At 35.0% G+C, this 12161-nt stretch overlaps 2 protein-coding genes across 5 annotated transcripts; one reads left to right on the forward strand and one right to left on the reverse strand.

The window, feature by feature from the left end:
• The first annotated feature begins 292 nt into the window (after positions 1-292).
• LOC106764798 (EIN3-binding F-box protein 1) lies at positions 293-3715 on the forward strand. Its single transcript, XM_014649198.2, has 2 exons — positions 293-482; positions 985-3715. Exons 1-2 carry the CDS (start codon positions 458-460, stop codon positions 2886-2888), a joined length of 1929 nt encoding a protein of 642 aa, XP_014504684.1. The 5' UTR covers positions 293-457; the 3' UTR covers positions 2889-3715.
• Positions 3716-6581: 2866 nt separating this feature from the next.
• On the reverse strand, positions 6582-11749 carry LOC106764980 (protein WVD2-like 5). Of its 4 annotated transcripts, XM_014649446.2 has the most exons (10): positions 11334-11749; positions 10597-10640; positions 10009-10286; positions 9676-9930; positions 9467-9507; positions 9304-9372; positions 9077-9176; positions 8902-8973; positions 8709-8819; positions 6582-7540 (listed from the first exon to the last, which is right to left on the reverse strand). In XM_014649446.2, exons 3-10 carry the CDS (start codon positions 10273-10275, stop codon positions 7034-7036), a joined length of 1422 nt encoding a protein of 473 aa, XP_014504932.1. In that variant the 5' UTR covers positions 10276-10286; positions 10597-10640; positions 11334-11749; the 3' UTR covers positions 6582-7033. The 4 variants fall into 4 exon arrangements, with proteins under 4 accessions (XP_014504932.1, XP_022638172.1, XP_022638173.1 ...); XM_022782451.1 differs by lacking the exon at positions 10597-10640 and having other exon boundaries at positions 9077-9173; XM_022782452.1 differs by lacking the exon at positions 10597-10640 and having other exon boundaries at positions 8724-8819.
• Between the last annotated feature and the right edge of the window lie 412 nt (positions 11750-12161).

The raw sequence follows: 12161 nt of genomic DNA on the forward strand, positions 1-12161 counted from the left end.
AAATGAGGTAAGCATTTTGAGAAAATGAAATAAAGAAAAGGAGAAAAGGGAAACCCATGAGCCACAGTGGTTTGTGGTTTGTGGTATTTGGTGGTGGGGAAAAAAGAATATTACAAAAAAACCCCACTTTGTTCAGATACATTGCATGTAGGAAACCGTTCAGTGTACGGGAATCTCTTTCCCTTTCCAATAAAAGCCTTCCTTTTCCCAGACACTTAACCTTCATTTTTTCTTCAAACCTCTTTTTTTTCTCATCTCTTCTCTCTCAATTTTTTTTGCCCTATCTCATAGGGTTCCTGCGATCTTCTTCACCTTCAGACAACTCCCTTTTTCTCATGCGTTCTTCCTCTCATCAATCACTCAACGCCATACCTCTTTTCTTCTTCGCTCTCCTTTTTGCTCTCCTTCGAGGGTTCTTTCGTCTCCAACGCTGTGGGCTTCTTATTCACCCGTACCCATGTCTAAAGTTCTTGGCTTTTCCGGTGAGTTCATTTATTCACCCTCTTTTTCTCCGCTTTCTGTTATGGGCTTTCATTTTGCCCCAGCTTTTTTCGAGATTAGTTTTTGGGTAGGCTATTTTTTAATCTTTAGGGGATAAAATTTAATGGGTTGGGTAAAAGGTGTGGACTTTTGAATTGGGTGATGAAAGTCCTTTTGATTGCTTAGAGAATCTGATAGGAAATGTAAACATATTCATAGTTTAATTGTTTATTAGAGATTGAGGTAATTAATCCAGGTAGGAAATTGTTTGAAGGATTTTTTGTTGGAAATTGTTCAACCAAAAATTAAAAATGAAAAAATGTTCAACCGATGGTCCTTTTTGTTTTAGTTTGTTTTTCTGTTTAAAGTTGATCCGAAACTGGTTTTGTTTTCAAAGGATAAACGTCAACTATGATGTTTTAGTGGTTGAATCAGCATGTTTAGCTTTGTTTATATGGTGAAATTTGTGTTTTTCTGAGTTTGTGCATACATTTGGGTTCTCAGGAGGTGATGACTTTTGCCCTGGGGGATCAATCTACGCCAACCCCAAGGAAGCGAGTTTCTTCCTTCCCCTTGGCCCTCAAGTTGATGTATACTTTCCTCCCAGGAAGAGATCACGAGTCAACGCTCCATTCGTTTTCGATGGAGAATGGTTTGAGCAAAAGCAGAAAACCTCTATTGAAGCCTTACCAGATGAGTGTCTCTTTGAGATCTTCAGAAGGTTGCCAGCTGGCGAGGACAGGAGTGCATGTGCTTGCGTTTCCAAGCGCTGGCTTATGCTTCTGAGCAGTATTTGCAAAGATGAAATCTGTGCCATGAAAAACACCAGCACAGAAAACATTGAAAAGGATTATGATGTAGAATTTGGAGGTGAGGGATACCTCTCCCGGAACTTGGAAGGAAAGAAGGCCACAGATGTTAGACTGGCTGCCATAGCTGTTGGAACTGCATCTCGCGGTGGGTTGGGGAAGCTTTCCATCCGAGGAAGCAACATGTGTCGTGGGGTGACTAGTCTTGGTCTCAGGGCAGTTGCTCATGGATGCCCTTCTTTGAAGTCTTTTTCTCTATGGAACGTTTCTACTGTTGGTGACGAGGGCCTAATCGAGATCGCTAACGGTTGTCACCAGCTAGAAAAGCTCGATCTTTGCAAGTGCCCTGCTGTTACTGATAAGGCTTTGGTTGCAATTGCAAAGAACTGCCAGAATCTGACTGAGCTTTCCTTGGAATCGTGCCCTAATGTTGGTAATGAAGGTCTGCGAGCTATTGGGAAGTTCTGCCCCAACCTAAGATCCGTAACCATCAAGGACTGCACAGGTGTTAGCGATCAGGGAATTGCTGGATTGTTTTCAACTTCTTTGGTTCTGACGAAGGTGAAGCTCCAAGCACTGTCTGTGTCAGATCTCTCTCTAGCCGTTATTGGACATTATGGGAAGTCTGTTACTGATCTTGTCCTTAATTGCCTCCCAAATGTCAGCGAGAAGGGGTTCTGGGTGATGGGAAATGGTAGTGGGTTGCAGAAGCTGAAGTCACTCACAGTTGCTTCATGCAGGGGAGTAACCGATATTGGCCTTGAAGCTGTAGGAAAGGGTTGCCCAAATCTGAAAATTGTACACCTTCACAAGTGTGCCTTTTTGTCAGACAATGGGTTGATATCGTTTGCCAAGGCTGCTTCATCCCTCGAGAGCCTTCGATTGGAAGAGTGCCACAGAATCACCCAATTTGGGGTTTTTGGTGTCCTTTTTAACTGTGGTGCAAAATTGAAGTCCATCTCTTTGGTGAGGTGCTACGGAATCAAAGATATGAATTTGGTGTTGCCGACCATTTCTCCTTGTGAATCCCTTAGATCATTGACTATCTGCAACTGCCCTGGATTTGGCAACGCCTCACTCTCTGTACTGGGAAAGCTGTGCCCTAAGCTTCAGCATGTTGAACTGAGTGGACTCGATGGAGTGACTGATGCCGGGGTTCTTCCACTGCTAGAGAGTTCTGAGGCTGGTTTGGTTAAAGTGAACCTCAGTGGCTGCACAAATGTCACAGACAAAGTAGTTTCATCCTTGGCCAATCTTCATGGTTGGACTCTTGAGAACCTAAACCTTGATGGTTGTAAAAAAATCAGTGATGCTAGCTTGATGGCAATTGCTGAAAACTGTGCATTGCTATGCGATCTTGATGTCTCCAAGTGCTCAATCACAGATGCTGGGATAGCAGCCCTGGCACATGCCCAACAGATTAATCTGCAAATTCTCTCTTTGTCAGGTTGCGCTTTGGTCTCAGACAGGAGCTTGCCCGCCCTGAGAAAATTGGGCCGGACCCTTTTGGGACTGAACATCCAGCACTGCAATGCAATTAACAGTGGCACCGTTGACATGCTTGTAGAGCTTCTCTGGAGGTGTGACATCCTCTCATAAAGATGGAAGAATTAATCTCACACAGCAATTTAGGCCAGGATCACATCATACAGAAAGCTTGTTATGCTTAGTGTTGCACAGTAATCTTTTTTAGGTTCCATTAACAGGTCTTCATCATCATCATCATCATCATCCATCATCCAGCTACTCGGTTCCCTTTTTCCGGAGTGTGCAGTCATTTAACCCCCATTTTTGCAGGTTCCTTCAATGGCACCTGTTCTTTTTTGGCATACATTGCCACCTTTTAAATGGCTGCATGTCTCTGAGAACATAGCTACCGGGTTCTGGAGTTAGCAATCTTTGTTACTGGTGTTGGCACCTGATGTTTCAACCTCAGCTTTGCATCGGTTTTGCCACCATGTGTGTCCTAGTTTTTTCCTAAGTTTTTACGGCCACTTGTATCACTCTCCCAGTCCTTGTTTACCAAATGTGTCTGTGTTTGAACTATGTTCTTCACACGATGTTTGGGTATCATCAGTTTTATTCGAAGGGCAGGTTAGAAGCTCCTAGGCTATGTAGTTGCAGATGTCAAGTTTGTTGTTATAAAGTCTTTTCTTAAGGGCTTGGCTGTGGCAGCAAGTAATACATATCTGCCATAACCACAACCCTTTTTCCCTCTGGGAAGGGTTGTTTTTTACCAAGTCCTAGTTTTTGAAGGCTTTATTTTTTTTGAACCTGGCACTGCAGCTACTACTTTAGTTAATGGTCTTCATGTCTGCCCTTTTTGCTGTATGTTATGAAATGTAATAAAATAAAAATCAGTCTCATTTCATGAGGCAAAAAAAATCAGATGTGTTAATAGCTCTCAGCCCCTTTGATCATAAAAATCAGTCTCATTTCATAATTTCAGTTGAATGTTAAAATATATATATATAAAAAAAAAAGAGAAATAAAGGAAAGAGATATTAGAAAATATAAAAAGAATAGAAAGAGAGTAGTTAGGAAAAGAGATGTGGATGAAATTGAAAGGTGAGAAAGATGATGAAAGAGGCACATGCATTGTTTGTGCAAAGCGATGAATGATTCATGCACCTCAAAATCCGAAGCTTCCCTTTGCGTTTGTGCCACTCAGCTCTGCAACAACAAGACAGGAACAGCAACTTAGAGCCTGGAAAAACCCCACCTCTGCCCCCACTCCTTTCATTTCTCTTAGATTCTCAATATCATAAAATCTAATTATCTACTGTTCTTATTACTATTACTGATTCATGATGGACAAAAAAATATCAAGCATTTCTCATTTTATTCAAATATGTCATTCATGAGGTTTCTTAGTGCCAAATCCCATCAATTTATCGTCAACTTTTCTATTAATATGCTCTCTATTATTAGGCTTAGGACTTTTTCTCCATTAACATCAATTTTTCGATTCTTTACTCACAATATTTCTCTCTAACTTCTAATCCTTATTACGTCAAAGGCTGCTTTCTGGTTACAAATTAAAGAAAAACAGAGAGATATTGTTTGATGCTTGTTCTAAGAAAAGTCATGTTATCATCTATTTGAATGATATGATAAATATATCTTTATAACTATTAAATAAAATAAATTAGTGATATAAGTAATAGTATAACAGTAGAAGAATGAAAGTGTGTGGCAGAAACTGTAGAGTGTGAATGAAAAGTTAGACAAATGCATTGCATTATTTGTGAATCTCACAATGAATTTGTTGTTTTTCAAAACTCTGAAATAAAAAATATATAAATTTATAATATATAAATAAAATATTATTTATATAGTAAGTTAGTTTTGCAAGATATTTCAAATTTTATTTTATTTTTTAATACAACATAAGAATTTCTTTTAATAAATTTATTGTATCAAACGTAGTCTGTTTATTTATAAATATTTAGTGATATATATATATATATATATATATATATATATATATATATATATATATATATATATATATCTATATATATATATATGCGTGTGTGTGTTTAATTTTCTTCTGCTGAGGTGGTACTTGTAAACATAACTTTATTTTTAGAGTTGTTCTTACGTTATTTTTTTTTTCTATTTATTGTCTTTTGAATAAATTTATTAATTTAACTGATTATATAAATGGAATTGATAGATTGTTATGACATGGTTTTGTAGATGTTTATTTAGGAGATTTGATGAAAATATTAAAATTTATGTTAACTTAATGAAAATAGAAAAAGTACGCGAGTAAATTTGTAAAACAAATCAAACACAAATTAATAAAGAAATAAATATTATAATATCTCATTTTTATTGATTATATAATATACAATCATTGGGGTAATATTAAAAAAATATATAATATTTTCCATTGTCGAGTGTATTAGAATTATGTTAGTTATGAATTATATAAATATCTTGCTATTTTAATATAAAATAAAAAATTACTTAAAACAATTAGTTAATCATGAAGAAATAAACATTATTTACTTTTTATTTGCTTGCTATTATTACAAGTATCTAAATTATAATTATATATATATATATATATATATATATATATATATATATATATATATATATATATATATATATATATATATATATATATATNATATATATATATATATATATATATATATATAAAAGTTTATCATATGTGTGTGAAATGGTGGAGTAGAAGAAAAAAAAAATTGAGAGGAAGAAGAGAGGAAAGAGAAAAAGGAGGAAAGAGACAATGAAAATAGAGACATTCATTCATTTATACTATTTAAGAAGAAGGAAATTGATAAATACATATCTAATTTTCTTCCCATTTATTCATTTATCTTTGTTTATTTTGGATTTATGTTCGGTTATGTACTATTTTATTTATTTATTTATATTTAATTATGTATTTATATTTTTTATTTATGTTTCTTGATTTTAATATTTATTATTTTATTTTTGTTCTAATAAATAAATATGATAAGAATAATTTTTTTAAAGAATAATAAAGTTTATAATAATAAATATAGAATATATTGTATTTAGACGTGTAACTCTCAGTGTAAAGATTTAAAAATATTTTATTAATAACATACACTTTATTATTTTATTAGTAAAAAATTTAATAGCGAATATAAATTTTTTAATTGAGTTTTATTTTATTAAAATCACTATATCTTTATAAAGTATTATGGTTTGCTTCTCATACCTTTTTTGAGATTCAAAATCTTTTATCTATTTATTTGAATATCGAAGTATATCATATGACTTCTAACAACAAGGTATACAATTCTGCCAGATCAATTTTTGAATAAAGGAAGTTTATCTTTTGTTCTTTTTCAGAGTGTTTTAAGTAATATGTTACATCTGTGGTGTTGAGGGTTTGTATGTTTCATCTAAGAGTTTTAGATGAATGTCTTTTTGGTTACTTCTTGTATGAATAGGAGTCTCTAGAGCTCGTGAAGCTTTTGGATGAGAACCTAAAATTGGTTGTTGTGTTATGAGCAATGATTGTGTTTGTTGAAATTGTTTAGATAAATAAAGTTGCACACTTTGTTCTATCTAAGGCATATTTTATACTAAACAAAGGTAGTTTTGCTCTAAAAAGAAAGTGGAATGGCCTGGATAGTTCAAGTAAAGAGCCTAATGTAGTTATACTAGTTTTTGTTTTCTGCTATACCGTTGGATGTCAATGGAAAACATTTTTGAGTGAAATGTAAATTTCATTTCTCGTTGGCACAAAAATCATAGCGAAAATGTAGTAGAATGGGAGGAAGATGACAGAAGAATTTGATCTGTATGATTCAGCTAGAAGGGTGTCCACAACACAAAAGCTTGTACATGAGACAATGTCAAATTGTTTAACAAAGCAAATGCCTGAACAACTTGAAGCATCACCAGATAGCAAACTTTCTCAAAATTTTCCTCCAAATAAATTTCCACTAAACAGACAAGTGCTGCTGCATATACCAAAAATAACATCAACTAGAACAACCTGCCAAATATTACATGCATTGCTGCAAGTGAGAAAGAGAAGAATGAGAACCAAACTTCCAACCTTGGGAGTCAGTAAACACAAAGAAACAATGCTGCTTGGACATCATGATCACAACTGACAACACAAACCATAATGCAAATTTCCAACCCTTCATTGTCAAATAATTTGAATCATATGCTTCTATAACATCTCACCGGATGAATCATTCTTCCAAACTAACCTGCTGTTTTGCTCATTGCTCTGTGGCAACAGCTTCTTGTGCCAATGGGGGCAGAGGATTCTCTTCAACTGCTATATCAACATTCACATGAGAGTCTTCTTCTTCACTTGGCTTATTATCTGAAGGAACCATATTCAGAGGCACAGCATCACCTGTTTCACTGGACAAGATATTTTTCTCCTCGGTCGCTGCAATCACGTCGGTTTTCTCTTCTCCTGTAGCACTGGATATGTTGATATTCTTTTTAGCAGCACGAGATAAGGAAGACTTTTCATCTTTGGTGGCCTTGGATTTCGATACATTGTTCTTTTCAGAGGTCAGACGAGAAGGAAGAGATCTTCGAAGCGGTTTCTTTTGAAGGACAGGATTAGGTCCCTTCCCGGGGTTACTCTCTGACACTTTCTCATCCAGACTTAAGCGAGCTAATCTTGAACTGCTGCTAGTGTTTCCATCTGACTCTGAATTAGCTGAACTCTTCTTACGACCAAACTTGGGAGACTTTGGCCTTGTAGTTGGTATCTACATTAGTAACACCCTTAAGCCAAAGATGCTTAATTTTCTAAATGGCAAGAACAAAATTGCATCCTCAAAGAAATGTCCCTTTAGTTATACTAAATTTTTAAAAATGTCAGTGTACGAGTGTTCATAAAATTAAATTTGAATGGAAGTGATTTATGCTTTCAGATGTTTTTCTTATCCAGTGTAAATTTAAGTTTGGACTAAGAACCAATTCCTCAATGTGATATCAAGTGTGTTAACGTTACTTAAGTTGGTAGTTGAACATGACTTAGGATGATCCAACCTAAATCCAAACATACGCTAATAATGGTATCCTACAATTGTGAAAATTTCTATATAGGTCTTTACTGATGACTTAAGGTTAACTATGTTAATGAATACTCACAGTTGTCTGCAAGTCATTCTATACTGGTCTTACAACTTATAGGGACTTGGTTATTAATTTTTGTAATTAGTAAGGAACTAAGAAAAAATAGTAAAAATTAAAGTAACTCGTTCAAAAGTTCAGAAGCACACAGATCCTGTTAAAAACTTTTAGATTTATAAGAACAAGATCAAGAATAAATAAATTTCAAAAAATGATTAAAACCACAGTTGCTCACAATACGGTTTGTCAGCAAAGCAAGGAATGCAAACCATTAAGAGCAGGGGTAACAGAAAACTGAGGTTTTGCCATTTCACTTTGTAGTTAAAATGGTACTAAAAAATCTTCCTCGTTTTACATATGCAAACTAAGGAATAACATTCAAATATTCACTGATACAAAGCAGATATGTAAAACATGCATACTTGTGGTCAACAAATTCAAGATCAAGCAATTCATAATGACAGGATATTACAGAACAAGCAAGAAACTTAACAAAACAAAGAGCGAGAAATGGGAAAAGTGAGGATAAAGCTTCCATCTGCAAACAATGCTCTTTACTAATTATTTTTTAGAAGAATATTGCATGCCGTCTCTATCAAACTCCAAGTAGTATGTACGCTTTCATCTTTGCTTTTGTCTATTTATATGGCGGCACATGCATACAAACACACATGTGAAAATAATTAGTGCAGGCTGAAGGGTACACATGCAAGCAAGTACAAAGAGACACACATGTGCACACACACATGTGTACGTGCACGTGAGCAAACACAACCACAGAGAAAGAGAGAGAAAAAGGACCTTCTTTAGCTCAACCTTAGGAGGAGCAGGCTCCTGATAAAAACTTGGCATTGGAGTTGCTTTAAAATTTAGACTCTTCCTAAGCTTCTTAATCTCGGCATCTTGGGTCTCCTATAAAAGGGATTAGAAGATTGGAATGATTAAAAGATAAATTATCACTCAACATTTTAGCCCAGATATCAAGTAGTCTAACCTTGGTTTTTGCTTGCAAATTACTCTTCTCTGCCTCCTTTGCCTGAATCCTTTCCTCAAGCTTATTATAGAACTGCTCACCAAAATATCAATCCAATTTTAAAACTACAAGCTTATTCAGAAGAAACCTTGACATCAACAATGTACAAGGAAATTAGTATGCAATAATTATTCACCTCTTTTCTTCTCTCAGCTCGTTCGCCACACTTAAAACTGAATCCATAATTTGGAAGTGTCCCCACCCTTTGAGGTTTGGCATCTTCATTGTTGGTACTTCTAAGTGGGTTAAGGTTAAAACAAAATATAAACAGCACCATACTCAATAATAAACTTCATTAATAGAGACCTAGTAGTTCCAGATTTTCACTCACTAGGAGAAATACACAAACCCAAAAAAGGATACAGGGAAGAATCTTCTTCTCCTTGATCTTTAACCGGTCCTTTTCTCAATGATTTTGGTTTTGTCTTCTCCCTGTATCCAAAACATCCATAACTCCAGTTAAATACTGACAATAATCTATCTTTCCAGAGATGAAACATTGACAAGAAATGCAAGCATTACATACATTGACACTTCAGAAGATGCTTCATCAGACTTCAAAGAGTGCTGAGAAAAACAAAGTGAATCAGGAAATACCTAAACAAACTTTATTACCATAAACGGATAAAGATTAAAAGAAGCATATTATGTTCATCCAGTTTACTAAATAGTAATTTGGGAAAGCAGGTACAGGTGATAATAGAGTTTAGTTTACCCATAGAAAAGAGAGTTTACCTTGGGCTTGGACAATTGAGTCTGCCGATCATTGAATAATCTGCTGCTTTTAATAGACTGTTTTGGGCGAGAGTCTAAAGCTAAAGTACCATTTGAAACAGATGAAGATGCTTCTTTTTCTTTTCCAATTTTGCTCTTATTTACCAAACTTGCATGAACTCCACTGGAACTTGGAGCCTTTGCATTCTTATTCTTGACAAGACCCTTTGGTGCCCTTGATTGTTTTGTTTGGTCTGATATTTTTGTATCCTCTTCCTAGAATTGAGTAAATATATGAGATTAAGATAATATAAACTTACTGAAAGCAACTCAAGGGACACAAAATCCTCTAACCTTAGTAATGATCACGTTATTGCCATCGGCAATGTCATTTGATTCTTTGATTTCTGCCACAAATGAGTTATCAATTGCAGCACTTTCTGACTGATGGAAATTATCAAAATTTCCATTTGAAGCAACAGTTTCTGCAGTTTCAGTGAGACTGGGGTCTAAATCATATGGAGCACCACCATCCTCCCCAGAATTTGAAGGTTCATCATGGACACCATTTTGGTGGACCACTCCAACCCCATCAGCAGGTAAAAGGTTAATTGGATCCATCACTCACTAGCCTACAAGTTACATAGGAACAAAGAATCAAGGCTTAGAGATGCTTGTACACAAGAAACAAATACATCATGAACACTAAAATGAACAGTTTTAATAATTGATCTAGTGTTTAAATAAAAATTTAGCATGCTGCAATGCTAACCTATAGCAGGCCAGCAATGCTATCCTATAGCAGGCCAGCTTTCATAAATATATAACCAGCAAATTTCCAAACATTTCGTTTGCTTTCCCGTCGTCCAAAAAAACAAATAGAGATTCCAATATTACAAAACACAGTTCATCGGGCAGACTATGGTTGTAATGGCAACTTACCCACTTGAAGAAGAAATTAGGAGTGAGATGACAAAATGGAAGACCTGCCAGTTTGTGTCATGAGTTATTTTCCATTCAAACAGTATTAAGTAAGACAACACAATGCAACCATCATAATTCCAAAGTATCAGTTAAACTTTTCCTTTTACCTTAGGTAACAAACATACAAACAGCCCCTTTTCAAAGACATGGACACTAATCAGTAACCAACAACCATAATGCAACGATTCTGCTTTATAATCCAGTCTCCTGGTTTCTAGTACATGAAGAATAATCGGGGCAAGATTTTTATTTTCAATTAAGACAAAAGAAAACGGGGGGAAGGCAAATACAATAAAGGTATACATAATAGAGCGTTAGAGTCCCATATTCAAAACTTCTGCCGCATTTGCCTAGCAGTTACAACAATTATTAAAGTTCTTAGTACATCAGGATATAATTAGAGACTAAGCCTGCAACAACTAGAGATTCATACAAATCATCATGATGATAGACAATGCTCAGATTCCGAATCCCCTCTCTACAATCTTCCAATTCACACTGATCTCACACCAAATTCACAATCCAATACCCAAGTTCCGTTTTTCAAACATCCTCAACAAACAAACAGCCACAACAATCTTACTTCCGATTTCACAACAAACAAGAAGCCAAAAACAGAAGCCCAGAAGCAAAAAAAGAGATTTTTATTTATTTTTAGTCCAGAAAAGTCAAAATTCCGCATCAAAAAGTCTCACCTGATAATAGGGTATTCAAAACGCCATCAAAAGGTAGACAGTAACCACCACTGATGCAAGCAGTGAGTTGAAGCGTAGTGGGTGGTTGGCAGAAGAAAGAGATCTAAGTCCGAGAAAGAAAAGGAACCCAAAATGAGGATTGAGTAGAGGATCAGGATCGAAGGATCCAGACAGAGAAAGAGACAGCAACAGCAACAAGATCCGAAAGATTGGAAGTGTAGTAGATGGTGATGAGTGAAGGGTTGTGGTGATCACATGTTAGAGAGAAAGAGAAGGCAAAGAAGAGAGAGAAGTTTGATAGGAAGGAGAAGGAGAAGGAGCGGTTTGGAAATGGGATTGAAAGAGAGGTCGCTCTCCGTTACTGAAAATGGCGAGTGAGTGAGAGACTGAATGGGTCACACAGACATAGAGACACAGAGACAGAGTCAGAGTATACGGTTTTGAAGATAAATAATTAATTAATAATAATAATAACAATTATTATTATTATTATTATTTTATTTTTAATGTACAGTTTTTCTTTTTTAAAAATTCTTTAACTGCCTTTTCTTTTCGAAAATTACCCAGGTAAGAATTTCAAATGAAAATTGTTTCAACTTTCTTAATCAATTAATATATAAGGAGGTAAACAGATTGTGATCTCAAATTTCCTATGATACTTAGAAGAAAAATCAAATTACTAAAAAGATTATGATGAATTCTCATATTAATTTTTCTTTAAATTTAAGATTATAAAGAATTAAAAAAAATACAAAACACCAAATAAAAAATACACAGTTTTTGTAGACATAGATATTCAAAGATTAGATATTATTTACAGATTTAATA

The sequence above is a fragment of the Vigna radiata genome, chromosome 6 (genome assembly GCF_000741045.1).
Source record: "Vigna radiata var. radiata cultivar VC1973A chromosome 6, Vradiata_ver6, whole genome shotgun sequence".
Lineage (NCBI taxonomy): Eukaryota > Viridiplantae > Streptophyta > Magnoliopsida > Fabales > Fabaceae > Vigna > Vigna radiata.

Bases quoted from the DNA above. Each gene is read 5' to 3' on its own strand.
- LOC106764798 (XM_014649198.2), top strand. From the start codon at position 458: ATGTCTAAAGTTCTTGGCTTTTCCG. The intron at 483-984 runs GTGAGTTCATTT...TTGGGTTCTCAG, and splicing joins TAAAGTTCTTGGCTTTTCCG to GAGGTGATGACTTTTGCCCT.
- LOC106764980 (XM_014649447.2), bottom strand. From the start codon at position 10,275: ATGGATCCAATTAACCTTTTACCTGCTGATGGGGTTGGAGTGGTCCAC. The intron at 9,931-10,008 runs GTTAGAGGATTT...ACTCAATTCTAG, and splicing joins ATAACGTGATCATTACTAAG to GAAGAGGATACAAAAATATC. The intron at 9,373-9,466 runs GTATGTAATGCT...TTTTGGATACAG, and splicing joins GCATCTTCTGAAGTGTCAAT to GGAGAAGACAAAACCAAAAT.